The 23,907-nt window shown below is 45.8% G+C and overlaps 1 protein-coding gene across 1 annotated transcript in view; it reads right to left on the bottom strand.

Moving 5' to 3' along the window:
- Positions 1–6,936: 6,936 nt before the first annotated feature.
- CHCHD6 (coiled-coil-helix-coiled-coil-helix domain containing 6) overlaps positions 6,937–23,907 on the bottom strand; it is a 112,866-nt gene continuing 95,895 nt past the window's right edge. The window contains 1 exon segment of the mRNA XM_059856532.1: positions 6,937–7,486. Coding sequence (XP_059712515.1) covers positions 7,463–7,486 — 24 coding nt within the window. The 3' untranslated portion in view covers positions 6,937–7,462.

Raw genomic sequence — 23,907 nt, 5'->3', positions numbered from 1 at the left:
TACAACTTAAAAAACCTGGAAAGGATTTTGGGAGAATATGTAGGGATATACAGCGACAATAAGACATATTGCAGACTGGTTTATAAATTACTTAACCCTAAAATCTAAGGCTGGATGGAAGGGATCTAATTCTTGTGGAGCAGATGGAGCCAGGAGGGCACAGAGAGCCAGGAGCTCTCCCCAGGGAGCCCCATGGACAGGAGCAGGGCTGAGCCACCTTTGATGCTTTTTGCTCCATGGTCCACATTCTCAAAGGCTGGTGAAAGGCTTCCAAGTTTCAGAAGTTTTCACCTTGTACTCCTCATTAAAATCCAATTTTCTTTCATGTTGAGAATGGCAGAATTCTGCCCTCCTGAGAAGAGCTGTGACTCTGTTGTCATCTGCATGCTCAGGAGTGCTGCAAGCTCTGTAGCAGTGTTAGAGCTCCCAGCCTCGGGGGTGACTACAAAGAGATCTAGAGCACAATTCTCTTGAGTACAATAAAGAAAACCTCCCTGTAATGGGTGTGCTTGGTTTTTCCAGAGAGCAGAGTCTGGACCTCCAATCCCACGAGGTAAACACCTCCAATCCCACAGGGTAAGCACTGGTTGGCAGTGACCAAGCTCACAGCCAGAAGAATGGTATAGATTACCTTAAATTTATGGCGTGCACGTGGGTCTCACTTTTCTGTGCAATTCCTTGCAGCGTTGAATGAAGTTCTTTTACCCAGCAGAAGAACCACACTTTGAAACATCAGCCCATCAGTCACAAAGAAGGAAATGTATCTCTTTCTCCTGCTTCTACACTTGGATACTGTCAACTCAACACTGGATTCCTATAACCTAGAGAGACCTAATCACATTCACTGCCTCAAAGTAGCCTCAAATAAAACTCCTTGAGCTTTGGATCAGCAGTGAGCAATACAGGACCACCTGCAGCCTCAGCAGAGGACATCTGCTTTGTTTTCTGAGAAGCTGAGGAGCCAGACCCTGCTGGCTGAGGGTACTTTCACACAGATAATCTGCTTGGACTCTGAAGCATGAACCCTCCCCTTTATCTGTTTGGCCACAGAATAGATGTTAACCTATTCCTTCAGACAGCAAAGGTCCTTTTTCCTAGCACAGGCACATGTGGCCAGTGAGAGGCTGGGTGGAGCACACAGCTGGCACTGAGGTTCCACAGCTGGATATTAAATACATTACTGTGGATATTCTGTTTTGCAATCCACCCTCCAGTTTGGGAATGTACACTTCAGTATACCAGAAGGCATTATATAAAAATAACTAGAATGGAGTCTTCAAACAAATGGATGAGTATTTTCTCTTTTTGTAACCTCTTTAACTTAAAGACCCCACAGCACTGCACAAGTGCCCGATTTAAGTCTGGAAGAAGCCCAGCACACAAATAATTCCACTGCTTTCAGCTTACACTCTGTTTGGACACCTTTGTGTGCTTTCCCACTGTACACTTCCCACTGAGATGCAGAGACAGAACTGTACTTGGGAGCAGGCACCCAGTCTATGTGGCCACCACAGATCCCCAGTGTGATCCATTTAATCCAGTAAATTCCAATCCAAGCAAGTTGCCAACAGCTGGCAAGAGCACTCTGGAAGATAAAGAGTAGAGGGAGAAAAGTCCCAACACAGAACTTAGTTATTCTCCTCTGCAAAAGAAAAATAAGTAAGTAAGGATTAAAGGGACTACAAAGGCTGTTTCAGTGAGACAGTCCACAAAGAACAATTTCCCTGCCTTTTGTAATCTTTTATTTTGGCTGGTATGATTTAAGCTAAGTCCTGAACTGCCATTTCCCCTCTGTCTCATTAAGAGCTGCAAAGCTCCACTGCAGTCACTGGCCAGGCTTCCTCAGCAGTTGAAAGGCTACTACAGGAAAAGTAAAGATTTAATTTTTAAAAAGCCATGTTCACACATGGCTTTATCAAATGGCAAGAGTTCAAATCTCTCCCTTGGTTCAGCCACTTGGAGGAGGACTGCAGGCAGCACTGGCAGAGTTCCTGTTTACTTGTTTTATGATGGTTGTAACGAGGAAGCCATTAAATTAATAGCCGTGCTTTATTTTTAATGTTATGTTTAGCTAATCCTGACTTACAGTGGCACTCCCCACTCACAGAAAATAAAAATCAAACTCACTATGATAGCGGACTCCACCACCAAGAAAATGGGTACAGTGGGATGTTCAAGAGGTCACAGAAGGGAAAAAATAACATCCTTTTCATTCCTCCTGAGGGAATGTCACTCATGTCCTCCACTGGTGGCCATTAGAGGGATTAACTCAGACTGTTCAAGGACTAAATATCACAAAAGCTCTGCCCCACTGGCAAGGAGGAGATGCCTACCCAGAGACTCCAGCAGAGCTGCTCATGTACAGATGCACATGCAGAAGGCACAGCTGGAGTTTCTGGGTGACTCCAAATTGTTTTCTGGTTTTAAACACTGAAGGTAACTTGTTTTCTAATTCTGTAGAGCAGGCAGTAGGAAGTGTACAGGACTGAACTGCATGCACCAGTTTGCCAAAAATGTTAGCACTAGATGGGAATGAAGACAATTTACCCTGCAGCTGTCACCCCAATATCAACCCAGCATTCAAAAAGGATTTTGAAACTAAGCTTTCAGGGACCCATAAGGAGGCGAATAGATTCTAACTCCTCAGAAAGATCCAAGTAAGCCCAAGGGCTTTGTTTCAATTCATGTCAATTAGCAAACCTGCTCCAAAGATACAAGGAATTATTTTTAAACAGACTTTCTGAAAACAAAGGAAGATGCAAAGTAGAAGTCAAATTGAGATTCCAAGTCCCTGCTGCCTCTTCTCCTCCACGCCCTGGGACAGCAGGCCTGCCATGCAATAGCTCCCATACAGAACAACACAGGGCAGCAGGAACCAGACAAGTGCTATCAACATCGTGTAGCAAATGGCACAAACGAAATGGCTGGATAAAGCACAAGCTATTCCAATGAGGGCAACCAGGGAGAGCATCTAATTTAGGCCATTCACAAGGGGAAATCAGCTACAGGAGCAGTTTGTTACATAGCCCTGAGGGAACAATTGATTTCAACTTGGAGAGAAAAGTTTGTGTGCTGTTCTCCCTAGGAAGATGACAGAGGAAAGTTCCCTGCCATGCTCTGACCTCTATAAAAACTCTGAAAGAGCACACATGTCATTAAATTCAAGACACACTTTTGACTGGGAGCTCTCCTGAGACCAGTGGCTGCTCCATTTGCTTCCTCTGGCTTTGCCCCAGGCTGCAAAACCACCACTCCGCCAGCACAATTACACACCAGAGTGGGAGATGGAGGGGCAGCATTACCAGCCTGAACAACCTCAGCTCAAAGGTGATACAGCCCAATCACTTCAGTCCACACCAACCTTCACTCCCCCAAGGTACCAAGAACAGGGAAAGTGAGGAAAATCCAACACACACCAAGGGCAGAGTGACAGGGCTGACAAGGCAGGTGAGTCAGTTCAGGAATAGCACATCCAGCTTTGGACAAGGATAAAACCCACAGGAATGGGAGCAGGTGTGGGGTTACATGTCACAGGACACTGAACAGCCCTTCAGGCTCCCATGGGTTCCAAAAAAGGGATGTTAACAGCCCACTGCGGGGGCACAAGACAAGAGAAGAAAAAGGTGGTCTGGAGACACATACAAGACTGGCAATGAAGCACCTGAGGGAGTCAGACACAAACAATTTATCAACAAGTTACAGACAAACACTTTTAAACAGTTTGGAAATAAAAAATAACAAGAACTTGAAAGACAAATTGAAAAATTCTGCTTGGAAAAGGAGCACACAGCATGAGATCACAGGACTCAGCAGACTATAAAATAGGAAATGAGACTTACTCTTCTCCCCCTACAGCTACACAAAACCCTCCTACATAGATTACAGACATACTTGGCAATTGCCTTCCTCCTCCCGCCTCTCCTGTTATGGACAAGGCAGAGAAGGTAGCTGCCTAAATGCAGAGAGGATATTAGATAAAGCATCTTGCAAAGCCAAGTGTGAAATATTAACAGCAGGAGGCAGCGGGTTGAGTTTTTATGCAAGATCACAAATTTGGTGCTTGGAGTGCCGGTGATGTTCTCGCACACTGGAATCTCAAAGTGCTGCTTGTTGAATGTTTCATTTACAGAGCTACTGTGGCCCACTGGAAATTTTTTATCAGTTCTGTTATTTCCTGTATCTTCTCTAACTTCTCTGGTTTTGTTCTTTTCCCTTCCTGCAATGCTAAGAAATTATGCATGAATAAAAAGGTTGTTCTTTCCATTCATCTGGCAAGTTTTAAAACAATTCATACTCTTAAAGCAGGCACTCTGCAAGCTGTATTTTCACATGAAATTACCCCAATTGTGCGCATTGCATCCAAATCACCGGATGCATTTGTACACAAAATTACCCAGCTTGCAGAGAACTGCAATAAGCAGGCAGGCAAAATGGACATGCACTGCTCAGCCGAAGGGAGCACTGTGCTGCACCTGGCCACAGGAAGGTTTGGTTTTAGTTGGTGAAACAGGTATTCCTGGCCACAAAAGAGCTGCTTTTTATCTAGCACATGCAGCACAGACAGCGTGGCTGGCTGCCTCTACCCCTCCTCAAAGCTGCCTTTGGAGGAAACTGCCTCTAATTTAGCTTCCACAATGGATTCAGACCTTGTTTATCCTGCTGTCCTAGTTGTCCATTAGTGCCAGCTGTGGTGGTAGTGGTGTGGAAAGGACATCCATTCAACACTGGACACCAGGCTCCAGGAATAATGATCTCCCCCACTCTGGAGCATAACTGACACCTGCTGTCACAATCTTGCACAGAAAAAAATTTGCTCTGAATATCCCACAAGGAGTCAAGGGGAAACAAGGAGAGGGAGGCTAGGAGAAGGTGCAGGACTCCTTCCTTCTTTTCTGGGGCCTTGGTACTACAGAAGCAGCAAAGATGAAGGGGAAGAGAAAACACTCACTCAAAAGCTCCGTTACCTGCATATTTTTTTCTTGGATAGAAGCTGAGACTCTGCAACTGAATTTCATCTTCAGCAGTTTCCTACTGACATCCCTGATGATTGTATTTTCCCCCAGGCTCAGGTGTCTGAGCGGGTGATTAGGGCAACAGCAGCAACAAAATTGCTCCTGGGCACTAGGAAACACCAAAGGAAAGGGACTGCTGAAAGGCAGATGGGGCCACAGTCCCCACGGACATGATCACCAAGAAGTTTGTAGACATTTAGCACAGAGCAAGCTAAAATCAAACCCAACACAGCAGGACAGAGGAGTTTCTCACTTCAAGGCTGTGCCACAAATGAATGTCTGTCCTCAGAAACTTTTGGAGACAGTTAGGCAAGCCAGTATTCAAGTGCAGCCTCAGGTAAGAGGTGTATTTTCAGCTAACAATCAAGCAGTCCCTCATCTGGAGGTACTGGATGGCCTTTGAGTGCCACTTTGTCCTTGCTGGGCTGCCCACAGCCGCAGTGCACCTGGCCAACATTAGCTGTAGCTGTTCCATTTATGATTTTATGGCTGATTCCACCCCCCACCCCCATCAAGTTCACTGTCTGAATGATCACATCTGTTTATGTTCCACAGACACCTGTGTATCTTGAGATGACAGCAACTCCCTGAATGCTGTAATCAGTTATTTCTCAACAGAGGAATTGCCAATTTGGTAAATAAAGCTCATTATAAAAGAACATGAAAATGTATTGCAGTTGCCTAACAGAGAAAATTGCCCAGCGCCGCCAAATAATCAGCCCTGGCATCACAGTCCCCCCCAATTTAGGGCAACTGAAATAATAACATGCAAATTACTCATGCAAGGCAATGCTGGATAGGGGCAAGAGGAAAATGAGGAAGAGACAAAATACATACTTTTCTCTTCAGACCAACAATAATTTCAAACCCAGTCAGGGACAGACCTTGGTGCTCTAAATCTCTGCCTGAAGAGTCAGAAGTTCTGTGGCTATCCCAAGCAGATCCAAAAGCTGGCATGGCAGCAGCAGCAAAAGCCCACCCAGTCCTGCTCCAGCAGATCTGAGGGCACTAATTGTCCTACTTTGTTTTGGAAAACTTGCTCTTCCTCCCTTAGGACAGCAAGTTTGGTCTACACAAAGATGCAGAGCTAGAATTTTTGCAAGATCTGAAGCTAAGAGAGATAAGCCATGCGTAAGCAAACATCACTTCTGAGGATGAAAAGTGTTGTGGCATCAGCTCTCAATAAGAAGGAAAGGCATTTTGTTGCTTTAATGGAGATGTAAAGCACTAAGTTGCTGTCTAAAGAAAAAAGAGACGAAACAGAATATAACACAGAAAACAATTCTCAGCCCCCCTCATCCATTTTCATAAACACTGCATTAAACTCTGACACGACCTCCAAAAATCCATGTTCACATTCTTCAAAAACTGTCAGATACAGTCAGAGAGGATAGAGGAAGCTAATGCTGCCAGACAGAGAAGCTGTATCCAGAGAAAAGGAATCAGGCTACCAAAGGAGACCTGCTCCCCTGGCTTGCTGACAGGCCTTCTGCAATTCTGCCACACCTACCTCTAGGAGAATAAAATTCCAGAGACACCCAGCTTCCTCCATTCCTCATGCAGCAAGGAGAGCTCAACACAGAGCACAAGGATGAAAGGGACAGTGGTTTATGGCAGACACAGCAGGAACTGCACACAAGAGCTTGGGAAAAGAAAGAAAATTTCTGCGCTCTGCAGTCAGCAGGCAAAGGTTTTTCCAGTATGATTCCACACCACCAGTTCCCTTCAGCCAGGACTTTGTAACCAAGTACTTTCAAACAAGGCAGTCATCCTGGGACCAAAATGAACAAGTTTTGTGATTTATAAACTGTGACTTGAAATACTGCTATTCCTCACACTCATTTGGAGTTTTTGTTGGCATTGGCAATAGGCAGAAAACAGCAGTTTACAAACTCAAGGGACTGAAATACCTCACAGCACACAGTGACTGTTAAACACTTTATTGTTTAGGAGGGAACCTTGGAAGGGAAGGAATGTGCCTGCTGGTGTAACAAATGGGAGCATGCTAGGAACAGTTAATCCTAACAAGCTACTCAGGGTTACTTCCAAATACTTGGGACCCCCTTCTCCAGAGCAAACAAACAGAGGCAACAGCTCCTGAAACTCAGATGTAGGTTGGTGAAGCCAAAGTTAGAATGGGGTGAACCAGGCTTGTGCTGGAGCCATACCCTAAGCTACGAGCTATGCTGGAAGCACCCAGGGTCAACACAATTCTTTACATTGCAAAACAATGAAAAGAAACTACAGCATCCCCTGCTCCTGGGACCCTTCTCCCAACCCCAGGAACATCCACTGAGACTGATACATGCAGGCAGTTAGTAGAGGAATCATGTTGTATTGTCTTGGTCATGAAGGGCAGAAGGCACTGGTTTTGGTCAGTGTCTGTCCAGAGGGATGCTGGAGGTTCCAAGGGTGTCCGTGGTCCCTGTCCTCTGCTCTCTGGCAGATGTTTATCCAGAATTAACAAACAGCTCCTGGAGAAAAAAGGAGACAAAAGGAAAAGGCAGTAAGCTAGTTATGCAGCTGTTGACATGGGAAAGTTAACAACAGAAATGAAAGAGTAGCACTGGCAGGGTGAAAATCTCTCAGAAAAATCTTCAGTTTCACCTACTGTAAAACACAAGATATTCAAGGGGAGAGGAGTGTGGAAGCAAGAAAGCAGCTCATGATGCCAAACATAAGGCTGATTCTGTGATCAAGAGCACATGGTCAGTTGCAACAATCAGGACTGTAAATCCAGTGGCCTAGAGTGGGACAGAACAGCTGTGGCTCCAGGTAAGCCTTGGGGCACTGAGTAATTGCAACCCCACACTAAGTCCTGCCTCAGTATAGGAGGACATAATAGCACTTTGGTTAGCTGCCATCAAACACAAACACAAACACACACACACACAAACACACACGCTCCCCATTCTCTCTTCCTGGAACAGGATCAATATAAGATCACCAGAGAAGTGAGAAGAAGAAAGATGGGGACTCAGAGACCGCCCTAACTCCTGACATATCTGACAGCCTTTATCCTATTAAGACCCAAGTCTTCCCAAAATTCAAAGCAAAATCAGATCTGCTTTGTCCCCACAGAAACCTCCTAAGTGGTATCTCCTCAGATTCTGCAGGTATCTGCATATGAGCTGTGAACTTCTGAGGGCTATTATAAGACAGAAAGCTTCCAATTGGGAAGTTTTTAGGATGGAGATTGCAAAGTCTGCTGTGGTCTCTTCCTATTTTTATCTTATTGCATCAATAAAGTCAAAGAAATCAACAATGCCACCAGCAGTGGATGAGAACACACACGGCACCAGCTGTAACACCTCTCCCTCTGAGGATCTGAGAAATGAGTGCTGGATCCCCCTTCCCAGCATGGGCAATCAGCAGTGGCATGGTTGTGTCAGTGCTACAGGAACAGCAGGATCACAGAGGGCAAGCCCACCTACAGGCTGGATACATGCAGGCCCCTTTTGCAGAGCAGACAGTACTCATCCATGTTAAGAGGACCCAGCTAAAGCCAACTAGAGAAAGATATAAGAACACTTCACAGCATACAGTCTTATTGCCCATTTTTATTAGGGCTGTATTTGAGCTCAGTTCTGCTCTCCAGATATTTGCCTTTCTGAGGAGAGGAACTGAGCTTTCTTCAGTGTGAATCAGAATGGAAAACATCACAAAATAATGATGCTAGCACACACTGTCAGAAGGTGAGGATGTCATTTGGGCTGCTTCTGCACAGCAGGCTGATATTGGCTGACACATGGCCAACACAGACTGAAAATGCTGGCCTTGAATCTCCAAAGACAGCCCCATCTCTGACAACAATGAACTGGAAAAGCTTCAAAGAACTCAAGAATAAAGAGAAAATTGTACGCCAAATTATTTAGACAAAGGTTATGCAGAAATCTGACAAATGAACCATCAATAATACTCCACTGACTCTAATTTCCCAGGTAATTTTTCTCATCATTAGTGACTTAAAAGTTATGCACAGAGCAATATATTTTAAAAACTCCAACAGCACTCACTGAAATTGCAATGAATGAAGCAGTAACAACTCACGATCAATTTTGCAATGAAGTAATTTGCTGTATTCACATTGTAACACTTCAGTAAAGTGTCCAGGAATGCTACATTTTGTGGAAAAAAAGAAAACAAACCAAAATCACTTCTGTGCCTCCTCTGTGGTTAACCCTTCTGGAAGACAGTAAAACCTCTCTTTTTAAACACTTTTTGAAGAATATCAGAGTTACACAATTTCATGTTCAAAATCATAACTACATATTTCAACCTCACCTAGTTGCAGGTGTCCCTACCCATGGCAGGGGGGCTGGAAATAGATGATCTTTAAGGTTTCTTCCAGACTAAACCATTCTATGATTCTATGATACTTTAACTTATTTCAGGAGAAAATGAAAACAGCCAGTTCTTAACCTCAATGAATTCCTTCCAGCCTAACCTACCCACATACCAGGTATGCATTGAGCTGGAGGGTCATAAACATTCCTTGTGCAAAAACAGGTTCCATCTCACTCCAGATGACTAAACCTCCTCAAAATCCTTTGCACAGTGAGCCTGGACCAAGAACTGATGGGCTGAGGGACACCCTAACTCAGACTAAACCCACTCTGCCCACATTGCTTTGCAACCATGCCAGGGCAGACTTGGCACCCCTTCATTTTCTTCCAAACTGGAATCTTTCTGGAAGATGCTGCCAGGTTGCTACAGCACTTACCTTGAGCAGAAGGAGCCAGGAAAGGGAAGGAGAAGCTTTAGCTCTTCTCCATGCCCCTATCATTGCATATGCACCAGACAGGGTGAATAGGCAACAAGCCCAGGCAGTTTGTAATCACTGTTCTCACCAGACAGGATACTCCCACTTAATGGAGTTGAAGCTCAGACTGAAAAGTTTTGGTGCCTGCTCAAAAAATGACTGCCCCACAGCTGGCATTAGCTGGTCTCTGCTGCAGTCTTAGCAGAACAAGAAGTCAGAGATGAACAGCCCTGGAGAGTGCATCACACCCTCAGTCTGATGAAAGGGAACAGTGCCCTTCTTGCATAGGGAGGGCAGGTTATTTTTAATGCCACTGCCAAGGCAATCCAGGGAGAGACCAGGTTCCAGTCTTGATGAGCTCCAGCCCACTGCCTCTACATATCAGAACAGTGTCCATACAAAGGCAAATTCCTCATCAGCACAAACAGGGATGGCAATCTGTTCAGTCCTGACAGCAAGTCCAGCTGGAGGGCATACAGCACTTGTTTTCTTCCATGCCTCTCACAGCAAACGGGACCTTTGAGCCACTAACTCATGTTCTTCCACCACTGTGACACCCTGCTCAGGAGCTAACTGCAGTCAAAATGGGCTGCTTAGCTGACACAGCCTGCCACTTTGCAGCCCCTGTGGGAAAGCCAGTAGCTTTCCAGTTCTGGTTCCAGTTGAGTGAGGAGAAAGGGCTGAGCTCTGCAAGTAGATCTGCTCCACAAATCTCACCCCTGCTGAGAAGGGAGTCCAGTCAATGCCCAACACAGTCCTTGTCCTCGAACAGAGCTGAGGCCCTGGTACCCAGCACTGGGGCGAGCAAGCTTCAGCAAGATTTTCTAATGCATCTATTTCTCTGTCCTGTTCCTTCTTCCTCAGTCTGCATCCCAGTGCAGAAGCTTGGGGCTGCCTGGTGGATCTGCAGCATCCTCTCCACCTCCCCCAGCTGCTGGCCAGCTCCGTGCCTCAGCTCTCGGCCTTGCTGGAGGCTCTCAGCCAGAGAAGGAATCTCCCTCCTTGAAAAGCCAGACCCTGAAGAACTTCCTCCCTCAGTGCTTGCCAGAGACACTGTTTGCCAAGCCTCAGCTGTGTTAAGACATATTTATTTAACCAGCGTTAGTCTCACAGGGTAAACCCTGCAAGTTCCCTCCACCACATGCCCTGCCTTTGTTTTAACATCCCTTTAAGCAGTTGCACCACAGCACTCACACATATGGGCACTGTGCAGCTATGAAGAAATCAGAAAGCAGATCCCCATGATAAATGACTCTGTGCATTTGGAGTGTCAGTGACAAAGTAGAAATTAATCTCCATAGTTCCTAGTTCCATGCCGTGTGCAGGCAGCTCTCAACATCACAATACCTGTTGACACACAGCAGACCTCAGCAACGTGACCACACAACTTTTTCATCTCAGTTAGTGTGGAAAGAGGCACAAACATAATACAAAAATCCTGACCTGCCCTAAGATGGGTGTTCAAGGCCTTTACAGTGGATGAGGCATTTGTTGCAGGGCTATTAGCACCCCAAAGCACTGCAAGGGACATTTGAGTCACTTTGGTTTGATGTATGCTGTAGGTATTTTTTGGTTATGTGCAATTTGTTCTGTTACACTCAGAGCATTGGCTATTTTGTGGAGCAGCTGTGCTGACTAATGGATCACAGCACTTCTGTGCCATATAGTTATTGCACAGAAAAGCCTCTCTGTCTCTCTCATCCTTCAGGAGTCCAACAGTTGCTGTCCTTGGGACTGGAATAAGGAGGGCCAGGAGCATGCCTGGCAACAACAAAAAACATTAATTCAAAAAGCTATGAAGAGAGTTTTGTTTTCCCTCTTCTCTGTTCTGGTGTTAATAGTTTTGCAAAGCAGGCAAGTTCACCCAATGACTTCTTGGCTACTTCCCCAGATGGTGTCTTCAAAGTTGGCTTGACAGCAGAAAAGATGCTTTTCAGAAAACTCACCAGATGCTTTGTCAGAACACCCCAGAAAGTGCTTTCACATGGAAGTCTCCTGGTCTACATACCCCACCAACACAGTGCTAGGAACAGAAAGAGTCTTTTTGGTTTCCTCCTCCCTCTCCTTCAGCTCACAAGGGCCCACTGCTTGCTTTGCTCTGCCTCGACACCTCCCCATTGCTCTGCATCACCCGAATACCAAGTTATTTACCAGCACAACTAATCTCCAGCTGTTCTGAGACTCACCTGTTTGTTCATGCATTATAGCATTGATTTCCTCCAGACAGTTGTTCTGATCATTGTTCTAACTTGCAGAGAGCTCCCGTCATTAGCTTTGCTTAACAGGAAATATTTTGCCACTGACTGAGCAGCTCTGCAGTCAGCAGACTGCACAAAAAATTATCCTGGTTGGGGGGCTGCATCTCCCTGCTGAGCTGGTAACCCCAGATGTCACAGTAGGGAACAAGCTCAGTGCTTTTGATTTTGGACATGTGCTAGAAAAGAGTGGGGCCAGGAGGAACAAACACGGCTCTGCAAAGGGCTGCTGCTGAAAGGATGACTGTTAATTAATCCACATACAAACCCAGGGCAGTTTTTGCTCAATCGATGTTAATTGCATTTAATCTCATCCTTGCCATTAAGAAAAGCCACCGGGCCAGGCTGATGTCGCTAGCGCCTGACACGTAGATTCCACCCACGTTTGGGAGGCAAGGCAGCAGGAGAAAAGTAATGGGAAGAAAGGAATAACCCTTCCTCAACCCTTCTGCATCACTGCACAATTTCATCGAGTCTGCTCCATTATTTAAACAATTTTTGTTTTCCAATAACATTACAGAGGAGCTCAAAGGATGAAAATCAGACATAAAGCATTTCACTACTAGTTATTCTTGCTCTCCCAGGTACCAGCTTAGAGCCTTGCTAACCTGCACAGCTTTGGGTATTGTGCTTCTGTAAAGGATTGAGATACAGAAAATTGCTTATGTGAAGTGGTGTTTGCTTTTTAGTCCTGGGCTGATCCCAACAGACCTGCCAGAGCCCCTCAATATGACCTACAACTGCTGACTGCCACCTTTCATCAGCTCTGCTAAAATCTTTCTCCTCACCTTGCTACTGAGCACAACCCCAGCACGCACCCCAGCACACCAAAGCCTGTCTTTCTCTAACATAACACAAACTAGTATTTGCTATTAAACAACCTCTGACCAAATTTGCCTTGTAAGACAGAACATTTTTGAAGCCTGACCTTCCCAGGTAAACCAACACTGCACCCACCAGTGATCTGCTCTGATCTGGGGACTGTGTCTCTATCTGCCCAGCTACCTTCTGGGGAAATGGGAACAATCCTCTTGCCCCTGCAGGAATAAAGCCTGGGGACAGAGGAGCAGCTCTTGTAGCACAGGAAGCCCAAGGTGGCAGATTTCATGACTTCTGGCTTATTGCTTCTGTGAGAGCCTTGCGTTTTTCCAAATCAGTATCAAGAACAGTAGTAATCAAAGCCAGGCTCTGTCTGTGCCTTTCCCCCGTGGCAGCACACAATGCTTGCCCAAAGCCAATGCTGCAGTTTATCATGGATTTTCTTTATCCCTCAACAAGTGTTAATCCCAATGCCTCTCGCTGCATGAAGTGGACATATCACAAGTGCCATGAAGGACTGGCTGAGTTTTAAGTGCTCTGAAATGGCTCCACTAGACTTGGTCAAGATTGCTTTAAAATCATTTCCCATTAGGACTGTGACCCTCTCTCTTTACAGCCAGTGTAATGACTGTATCTCAGAGGAAGGTAATTACATCCCACTATCTGTACACATCAGAAACTGCACGCTCCAAACACTACTGTGCCTTTCTGGACTGAGTGGGGGAAGGCAATGCAGGAGGCAAAGGAGATAACACTGGATGCCCCTCCATCCTGCAACTAGAGTCACCCCAAGTGTTTTGCAAGCTCGTGGATTAGCCCCTGGGAGGGATAAAGGGATCCAGAAGGCACAGAGTGTTTCTAAAGCAGAACAATGACAACTTGTACAAATCCAGCTCTGGTTTTGTGAGGATTAAAATGAACTTCACCCAACTGTGAATATCTGCTTCCAGAGCCAAAAGGAATGGAAAACCACTTACTGATGCAACAGTATTTCATTATTTCAAACCCTAAGCCCAACACTTCCAAAAATTAAGGCGAGGCAACAGTAACATTATTTGCTGGGGGACATTGGCTGCAGGGGTTTAACTGCTGAACTGCCAAGCCATGCTCTGGGCACAATGTAATGAAACAATAGACACAAATATTGGCAACTTCTCCATACTGTCTATCCTGCTCTTGCTACCAGCCTCCAGAATAATCAGTGGGAAAATAAAAGGAAAAAATAACCTCAGAAGCCAAGAGACTTTGGATTAAGTTGTATAAATGACCTGTTACCTCCTTACACGAGGAAGAAAGAAATGCAATAAATACCTGCAAAGCCATCTCAGTATCCTGGATTAAATGGATTACAGAAATAGAAAGTACATGATGCAAGATGTTATAAAACAAGATGCCAGGGAAGTGCAGGAATTTGAATCAGGCTGGCAAATGATCCCTGCAGACTATTGAGGAAAATTAATAGAGAGAAGGAGTAGAGAAGGGACATGGTAAGAAGACTGACTGATGAACACTGTTGTTAGGACGTGTAAATTCAGGATGTCAGACTTCCTCTTAAATCTACTTCAGTCCTGAAACAAAAATAGCAAATGCTACAGCGCTAAACAGCACTGGAAGTAGAAAAGTCAGATACAGCAAGCCTCATTTCAGGATAGGTTTCCCCTGTGCATCCCTCAAGACTGAAGTTTGTGACTTTAATTATTCCTGGAACACTGTGTATATAGGGATTCAATGCAGGGATTACTAGCGGCATCCTTGTTATAAGTGCCACTTCTCAAACAAATTACACTTCACTGGATGTCAGTAACATACACAAGAAAACAAATTAGATAAAGGTAGCAGGACAGCAAGATACAGGTCTGATGAAAGGAAGTTTCACAAGGTCACCCAGAAAAATAAAGGCACTTAAGAGTTTAAACTCCAAAAACATTTCTAATTCCCCAGTGTATTAAAGCTCCATGTGACCCAGACACAAAACCTTCAATACACCAGTGACTCCACACAACCTGAAACCAAGCCTAGTTGAGATGTGCTTTATTTGTGAAGAAATGCCATCAGGGAGCAGGTGGAGGAAGACAGAGACAGGAGATAGAAGAAGCAGCCTGAGGTGTCCTCCCAAATCCTAGGGATCATCCCATCCCATTCACTGACTGTTGACAGCCCCACACAGACAGATGGGAGAAGCCAGGAAAAGAGGATGTAATTTTGTTTGGAGGCAAATATAGCAGCTCCTTGGCTGCAGGGTTTCTTCCCAAGCTGATTCCAGATTTATATACTGCATTTTGTCTTTCCAGAACTCATCCCAGGATATATTACTAACCTGCACTACTTCTAATGAGCATGTCTTTAACTCCAGAAATTTTCATGAAGATGGAAGCACAGGAAAGTCCAGTCCTTGGGTAGAGAGCAAAGAACAGCTGAAAACACTTCACCTCAGGTATGGCACTGTCTGTGCCTCTGACACAGGACCTCAACAGTGGTTGTTAAATTCTCAGACTGGGGATTTCACCAGGTGCTTGCCAGTGTTACTAAACCCTGAAGTTTCTCTGTGCACTCCAGGAGGGTGAGAACTGCCTAGAGTGCATAAGCCAGTCCTATTCTCTACTGTCAGTCACCTCCCAGCTTCTTCCAGCAGCTGAAATAAATCCCCATCTCAGTTTCCATTTCTGTACCTAAGAGTAATGCCACTTACCAACCACACAGAGGTATGATAATTATTCACCAAAAGAAGATGCTAAAGAAATGCAAAAATTCAGTTCTCAAGGGATCCATTCCTCTGTACAATTTGCATTTAGGCTTCAGAGGAAATCTGGTGCTTTATCTTGTTCCCTTCTGTCTTGCTTTAGCAGGCTCCTGCTCTGGATAAAGAGAATTCCTCTTTGGGTCAGGGTATCATGTCCGCATTTAAAGTATGGCTCAATCCTGTGTAGTCTGGCTTCATACACCAAGAACAGAGGCAGGCAGAGACTTCTCTAGATATCCTTTTTCTATGACTAATTCTATTTTTGTTCAGTGATACAGTGAAATTCCACACAGAAGTATTATGAGCTTGACTGGCTTTATTTGTTTAACACTTCACATTTTCATTAAGCTGTTGCTACTCGGCAGCCAGTAATTTTATTTGTGTGATAGCTGTATTCATCTCACCCACATGGGTGTAGATGTCGCTCTCCTTTTCTTCTGGCTGAAGAGGCAACAATCAGCAACGATAGAGTCAAGAGAAAGCTGGGAATTCTCAGGTCTGTTTCCTGATAGCTGTGGGATTTGACTCCTACCTGTTTTTGTGAAACACCTACCAAAGACTAGGGGCACCTACAGGTAAAATTAAAGAGAGGAAAAAAATTGTTTTGGAAGACTATTCTCCCCTACCCAGGTACAAACCAGAAGCTGAAAGTATTTCAGCAGAATCAGCCCGTTTGACTCAGCACTGAACTCTCCTGCACCAGAAGCTTATTGCTGACTGAGCATTTACAGTATTTAAGTATCAGATTGTAAAGAATTAATTATATGTCTAACTCTTGCCAATTTTCAAGCATCTTGAAATATCTGGTCCCAGGAGCTGCAAGATCTGATTAGATCTCAAGGAAGAAAAGTCTGGTTGGCTGGCCTTCACCAAGCCCCAATTAGACAATCTTCTACCAAGTTCAGGCAACCAGACAGAATTAACAGCCCTTTTGAAATGTTAATGACTTGAACCGAGACAGTCAAATCACTGAGCCACACCTCCTGGACCGAGGTTTCAGAAGTCAAGAAACACTAAACATTTCACTGTGCCACTCCCCTTTGACAAGATCAAGGAGTGGGAAGCGCTGGGTAGGGAATGTGCAGCCCGGGCTGGAGAGCAAGCACGGGGTGTTCCTGCCGGGCATGAGCCATGGATCAGGATGGAGAGGCTGTAACACATCGGGAGGCCACCGAGACGCTCAGTTGTGAGATCAGATGGAGACGCCCAACCACAGGCACACCCAGGCAGCACCTGTGGGAAGCTGCAAGCCCAGCTGCCCTGAGCATGGCACTGTCACAGGCAGTCCCTGGGCAGCAGGGATCTGCTCTGAGTAGCTGCCCACTGGCACCCAGCTCAACCAGTGCAATGAAGAGACCAGGAGATAAAATGCCCTACAACTGAACCATGGGTCTGAGCAAATGAAGGGAACATGGTGAATTCTGGGAGATGCATCTTGATTTCTCAGTGTCTCCTCCTGTGTAAATTCTAAAAGCTTCTTTCAAGATTAAAAACCTTTACCAAGTGAAAAACAAGCTCAGCATTTCTCTAGCTCCATCCTGTCCCTACCCCTCTTCAGAGGACACCCCAGTAGAATACCAGACACTGGAATAAGCCACAAAAGCCTTTCAAATAATTATCTCCTATAGCCTTCTCTGCAAATTTATAGTCCTGCATCAGTGTCAAGACAGAGACCTGCTTCCATCTGTCTAAATCACATTTTTTACAGAGGACCTGAAGGTGGAATGCTTAACGTTAGCATTTGAAAATGTATTCAGAGACTGGAAAAGAAAGTGACAGTTTTTAAGTGTGTTGTTCAATTGTCTTGTGGATGCTGTTCAAGTGGTGGGGGAGCTTTGTATTTTTTTTTTTATAATATGACAAATGATGCCAGTCCCATCTTGTAATTTTCCTCACTGTACAGCATGTCTGTTCATGATAGATACCAGTGCAGCTGCTTAGGTGTCCGTTTATCTGCTTGGAAAGTATTGTCTGTTTGGAACCAACTCATCCTAAAACAGCAGCCCCAGAGGGTGAGAGAGAAAAAAAGGGAGGGGGCAGGGTAGGAAGAGACAAGGGAGTTGTGGACTGGGAACACATTCATGCTTCTCCTGTAAAGGTTCTGGAAAAAAGCAAGCATCACATTTAGTTGAAGCTACATCCTCTCTGCCCCCCTCCTAGACCATTCTTTTCTACTGTCACTCAACACCTCTCTACACTCTGCCCACAATGACCTTACCACTAACATACATTTAATTCACACTTGCAACCTGTGGAAACAAAGCAAGCCCTCAGCTGCCTTCTGCAAATCTGTGCCAGCACAGAGGAGCCTTCAGGTCACAACCTGTACAGTTTGCAGTTTAAGGGAACATTCTAAATAAAAACAAAAACAAAAAGGAAGGGGAGAGAGAGAGAAAGAAACAGGAAGAAAGAAAGAGGACAAAAAAACCAAAGAGTACTTATACTTTGTGTTTAAAGAGACTTCAAACAGGAACTTGCCAATTTTCTGTAGCCAGGACTATAAGAGAATAAATTCAAATATTTTGTCCTTCTGCAGAGCCCTCTGAGCTGAATTTCACTCTCTGCAAAATGGCCAGTATAGAAAAAAGCTCATAAATCCCTCTGACGTAAGTAACTTCACATTACTCTTGGGGAAACAGAGGCAGAGACAGATTCATTAATCCAAGTAAATGAATCCATGAAGCACTCTGAATTTCTGAATCCCCATAATATCCCACACTAGAAACGGCACCCAGGGCCCAGCAATTTCCATGCCATGTTGCCTGGCACGAGCAAAGCAAGAGACTTGAACAGATGAGAATGTTTTTAGAAAGGACAAGTACAGTTATCAAACCACACCTTCCCTAGCCATGTGGCAAAACCTATGTTGCACAATCTGAGATAATGCAGCTACATACCTACATACACGTGATCTGTCCTCTTCCTCCTCCTCTCTTCAGCTGCTCTAGACAGCGCTTCAAAATCTCATCCCAGCTGGGTCTCTCTGGCTGCTCTGGGATGTGCATGCACACACTGGAGTGTGCACGAGTGTCAGTAGTGTGCAAGAGAGTGTGTGAGTGAGCGAGAGCGTGCATGAGTGCGCACGACTGCAAGCAGTGTGCAAGAGTATGAGTAGTGTGCAAAAGTATACGAGGGTGCATGAGTGTGCGAGAGTTTGCAAGTTTGCGTGAGCGTGCAAGAGTGTGTGAGAGTGTGTGAGAGTGTGCACGAGTGTGCATGAGCGTGAGTAGTGTGCAAGCGTGTGCGTGAGTGTGTGCAAGAGTGTGCACAAGTGTGAGTAGTGTGCACGAGTGTGCGTGGGTGTGCATGAGTGTGCAAGAGTGTGCACGAGTGTGAGTAGTGTGCACGAGTGTGCGTGGGGGTGCGTGAGTGTGCAAGAGTGTGCACGAGTGTGAGTAGTGTGCACGAGTGTGCGTGGGGGTGCGTGAGTGTGCAAGAGTGTGCACGAGTGTGAGTAGTGTACAAGAGTGTGCAAGGGGGTGCGTGAGTGTGCAAGAGTGTGTGTGAGTGTACAAGAGTGTGAGTAGTGTGCGAGCGTGTGTGTGAGTGGGCGAGTGTGCACGAGTAGTGTGCACGAGTATGCATGAGTGTGCACGAATGTGAGTAGTGTGCAAGAGTGTAAGCGAGTGTGCATGAGTGTGAGTAGTGTGCAAGAGTGTAAGCAAGTGTGCATGAGTGTGAGCGAGTATGCAAGAGTGTGCAAGAGTGTGAGTGAGTGTGCGAGAGTGTGCACGAGTGCGCACGAGTGCAAGCAGTGTGCAAGAGTATGAGTAGTGCGCAAAAGTATGCGAGGGTGCATGAGTGTGCGAGAGTTTGCAAGTTTGCATGAGCGTGCAAGTGTGTGAGAGTGTGCACGAGTGTGCATGAGCGTGCATGAGCGTGAGTAGTGTGCACAAGTGTGCGTGGGTGTGCAAGAGTGTACACAAGTGTGAGTAGTATACAAGAGTGTGCAAGGGTGTGCATGAGTGTGCAAGGGTGTGCAAGAGTGTGTGAGTGTACAAGAGTGTGAGTAGTGTGCAAGCGTGTGCGTGAGTGTGCATGAGTGAGTAGTGTGCACGAGTATGCATGAGTGTGCACGAATGTGAGTAGTGTGCAAGAGTGTAAGCAAGTGTGCATGAGTGTGAGTAGTGTGCAAGAGTGTAAGCGAGTGTGCAAGAGTGTGCAAGAGTGTGAGCGAGTGTGTGAGAGTGTGAGTGTGCCAGAGTGTGCACGAGTGCAAGCAGTGTGCATGAGTGTGAGTAGTGTGCAAGACTATGAGTAGTGTGCAAAGGTATGCGAGGGTGCATGAGTGTTTGCAAGTTTGCGTGAGCGTGCAAGAGTGTGTGAGAGTGTGCAAAAGTGTGCATGAGTGTGAGTAGTGTGCACAAGTGTGCAAGAGTGTGCACGAGTGTGAGTAGTGTGCAAGGGTGTGCATGAGTGTGTGTGAGTGTACAAGAGTGTGAGTAGTGTGCAAGCGTGTGCGAGTGTGCAAGAGTGTGAGTAGTGTGCAAGAGTGTAAGCGAGTGTGCATGAGTGTGAGCAAGTATGCAAGAGTGTGCAAGAGTGTGAGTGAGTGTGTGAGAGTGTGCACAAGTGCTCATGAGTGCAAGAGTGTTTGAGTGTGCAAGAGTATGAGTAGTGTGCAAGAGTGTATGCGAGGGTGCATGAGTGTGCGAGAGTTTGCAAGTTTGCATGAGCGTGCAAGAGTGTGTGAGAGTGTGCACGAGTGTGCATGAGCGTGCATGAGCGTGAGTAGTGTGCAAGCATGTGCGTGAGTGTGTGAGAGTGTGCAAGAGCGTGCATGAGTGTGCAAGGGTGTGTGAGAGTGTACAAGAGTGTGAGTAGTGTGCAAGAGTGTGCACGAGTGTGAGTAGTGTGCAAGGGTGTGCATGAGTGTGCAAGGGTGTGTGTGAGTGTACAAGAGTGTGAGTAGTGTGCAAACATGTGCAAGTGTGCACGAGTGAGTAGTGTGCATGAGTATGCATGAGTGTGCAGGAGTGTGAGTGGTGTGCAAGAGTGCAAGCGAGTGTGCATGAGTGTGAGTGTGCATGAGTGTAAGCGAGTGTGCGAGAGTGTGAGTGTGAGCGAGTGTGCAAGAGTGTGCAAGCATGTGCAAGCATGTGTGTGAGTGTGCACAAGTGAGTAGTGTGCATGAGTGTGTGAGTAGTGTGCAAGAGTGTAAGCAAGTGTGCATGAGTGTGCATGAGTGTGAGCGAGTGTGCGAGAGTGTGAGTGAGTGTGCGAGAGTGTGAGTAGCGTGCCTGAGTGTGCCCAAGTGTTCCCGAGTGTGCCCGACTCACTGCATCATTCATGCCAAAGACCAAGGTCACGTGTGTAAGATGCTGCCTCAGACACCTGCCGAGCAGCAGAGCTGCACAGCCTGTCTGAACAGGTGGGTACACAGTCCTGCGGCTCAGCACTGTCAGGGTCAGCCCGCTGGTAACACCCAAGGCTAGCAAGGTGAGGGCTGGCCTAATCTGCCATCATTATTCTGCAGCCTGGGCCTGTCCTGAGAGGATCTCGCTACAGGCTGGTACTCTGTCTCCGAGTCACCAAGAACAGTTTCCATGTGTGCAAGGGCAAAGTGGGTCTTACAAAGCTGTTTACAAAGAACTTTATAAGACATTTGTGTTAAAGAATTGTTAAAACCAGCACTGAATTAAAGACTTGATTTTTAAGACAAGGAGCTGTTCCTTAAATTTTTTTTTTTTCCCCGCTGTGGAGTAGGGTTTTTTGTTTTGAAAATAATAAAACTCCACGTGTAAGAAGGTGTCAGATGAACTCAAATTGTGTCAGGTAGTTGTCATTACTGCGACTTAGAACTGGAACTTGCATTCAGGATGCCCAATATTTATTGTCTCCCTAAATTTAAGTTGACAGAAAGAGTGCCTGCTCCTGCAGGCAGAAAACTAATTCCACCATCTCTTTTCCACAGTCAGTCTCTTTCTCACATGAAAATTCTCCTGAGTGGACCAGCTAACAGCTACCAATGCACCAGCCTGGATGATGCTGACCAAAGACCTCCAAGCACAAGGCTCTGAACTATGCAAACCAATCCTAGTGCCACTGATGCCTGCCTGGGAAGAAAACAGTGTACCTGCCCACACCTCCCCAGCTCAGCCAGCACGGGGAAGGACAGGCTGGTCACTTGATTTGCAGACAGATTTTCCATTACTTACTGCAGTGTTCAAACAGCCAACCTGCTCCCCCTTCGTCCGCTCTGTGGTGGCCATTTCTCCAGAGCTGCCCATCATTTCCTTATCAAGCAGTAAAAACGTAGGATCACTAGAGACACAGCTCAGCCTTGCTGAGATTTCATTCTCTCAGCAGGTTGTAAATGCCCCTATAATGTTGGCTTTTTTAATCTTGTGTTATTATTACCCGCGGCTGCCATTCAGTCTGCAGAGAATAAAGCGCCCAGGCTTTCAGGACCCACACAATGGCTCTGTGCATTCGCCAGTGGTTGGACAAACAATAACTCTGTGTTTCAGCTTCACTGGAAACCCTTCTGTTGTGGGAGCCTGGCTGCATGTGTCCCTCGGCTCAGGCCATGCAGAGGTGCGAGTGGGAGCCTCTGAATTCCCTGGTGATTCCAGGAGCACGTGCCTTGGCACCGGCCTACGGAGCCAACGTGAAAGTGCACAGGCAGCTGCATGTTGCTGTGAGCCCATGGAAGACAGACACAGACCTGCAGAGCCAGTTGGTCTCCTCTAGATCAGCCAGGGAGTCCGAAGCTCTAACAGGGCCCCTCTGTGAATAATTACGCTCATCTCTGTGTAAATGGTGTTGCCAGCTCATAGAGAGGTGTGATGATGTATGACATAACTGTGAAAATGTCAAAACACCACTACCCTGAACCACGTTCTTACAAGAAATCTTGGCTTCCACTTGAAATTTAAGATCCTGCTGCTTGCAAGAAAGGCTTGAAAGCTAGAACAACTGAAAAACCACAAATTAGAATGCAAAGAAAACTTGAAGAATGCAGGGCTCTTCTAATTCAGGGAGACTGATTGTTTTGGTCAGCTCATTATTGCTTGCAGGGGACACCGCAGATGCGTGAACTCTTAGATGCAAATATCCCTTCACTCAGGAAAACAAGCCCTGCTGCAGACTTTCACACATTGAAAACCTAAGGGGAAATTCAGAAACTCCCACAAAACCACAAGGTTTACGTGTGAAACTATTTAGAAACACACTAGGGTTATTTCATTTGTCTTCTGTTTTTAAGAAATTGAGTCACATTCTCACAGCACTTCTGTCTAGGCAGGAGGGTCAGTTTATTGTATTTTATTTATTCCTTCCTTTTTTTTTTCCAGTAAAAAACACAGAACTAAAATTCTCATGTACTTATAAAACTTCAGGTACAACTCCACAAAACTAGGGCAATAGAAAACATGCCAAATATTTCAAGGCTTGGCAACAGTGAGCCTGCCTGTCTCTCTGTGGCAGGAGGAATGTCTGTCTGTCTCAGCCAATGTTTCTGAGTAGGAATGTCTCATCCTGATAGCCCATGTACATATAAAACACCTTTGCTGTCAGCTCTCCAGGAAGAGACCTTGACATTTTGCAGAATACCACATCCCAACCCCCATCGCCCCTGAATAGTAGCAGAAGGCAGAAAAAACCTGGTAGATCTGAAAATGTAAGAATCAGGTGCTGCCTACAGCAAGGATTAAAGTTGAAATGGAAAGGTAATGGTGAAATAGGCACAGCCAAGTCAGTGGAACTGATGCACCAAGGAACCAACTTCCAGGTTTCCCAAACCCATGGCTATGGTTGGCCTTCCCACTCCCTCTTCTGTGGGCCAAGAGAAAAATTTGAAGGGGAGGAAACCAAGGCTTTGCTGTCTTAAACAGAATAAATAAAAGGTGAACAGTTTCAGGAAATATGTATTATTGTTATGGTATTATGTGCTTCATGTACCTGGTGAGAGAAACTGCAACCCTCATTCTGAGCCCTCACCTCAAAGTAACTGGGCTGGCACAGGCAGGTGAGCTCTGCTCTCTGCGGACACAGGAGCAGGATTGCACTGCTCTCTTCCTGAAAAGAGTAATGAGGTGCCCAGAGAGCCTGCCAAGGTGTCAGAGAAACTGACGCTGATGGACCCTTTGCAGGCCAAAGACAGATTAAGAATAACACAATACCAGCATAATAGCACCTTATCAACAGCCCTGCGAGTGCTAAGAAGTGAATCTGAGCGAAGGCTGTGACACCTGTCTGCATCAGAGCCCTGCTATTACTGCCTTCCGACTTCCCGCACAATCCAAGTGTCCAAATGGCTTTGAAGCAAGAAGCAGCAAGACAGGAAGGTGAATCTGAACTCTGATCAGCTGTCTGAAG

Source organism: Haemorhous mexicanus, chromosome 11, assembly GCF_027477595.1.
Source record: "Haemorhous mexicanus isolate bHaeMex1 chromosome 11, bHaeMex1.pri, whole genome shotgun sequence".
Lineage (NCBI taxonomy): Eukaryota > Metazoa > Chordata > Aves > Passeriformes > Fringillidae > Haemorhous > Haemorhous mexicanus.
This window is presented reverse-complemented; position numbering and strand designations above follow the sequence as displayed.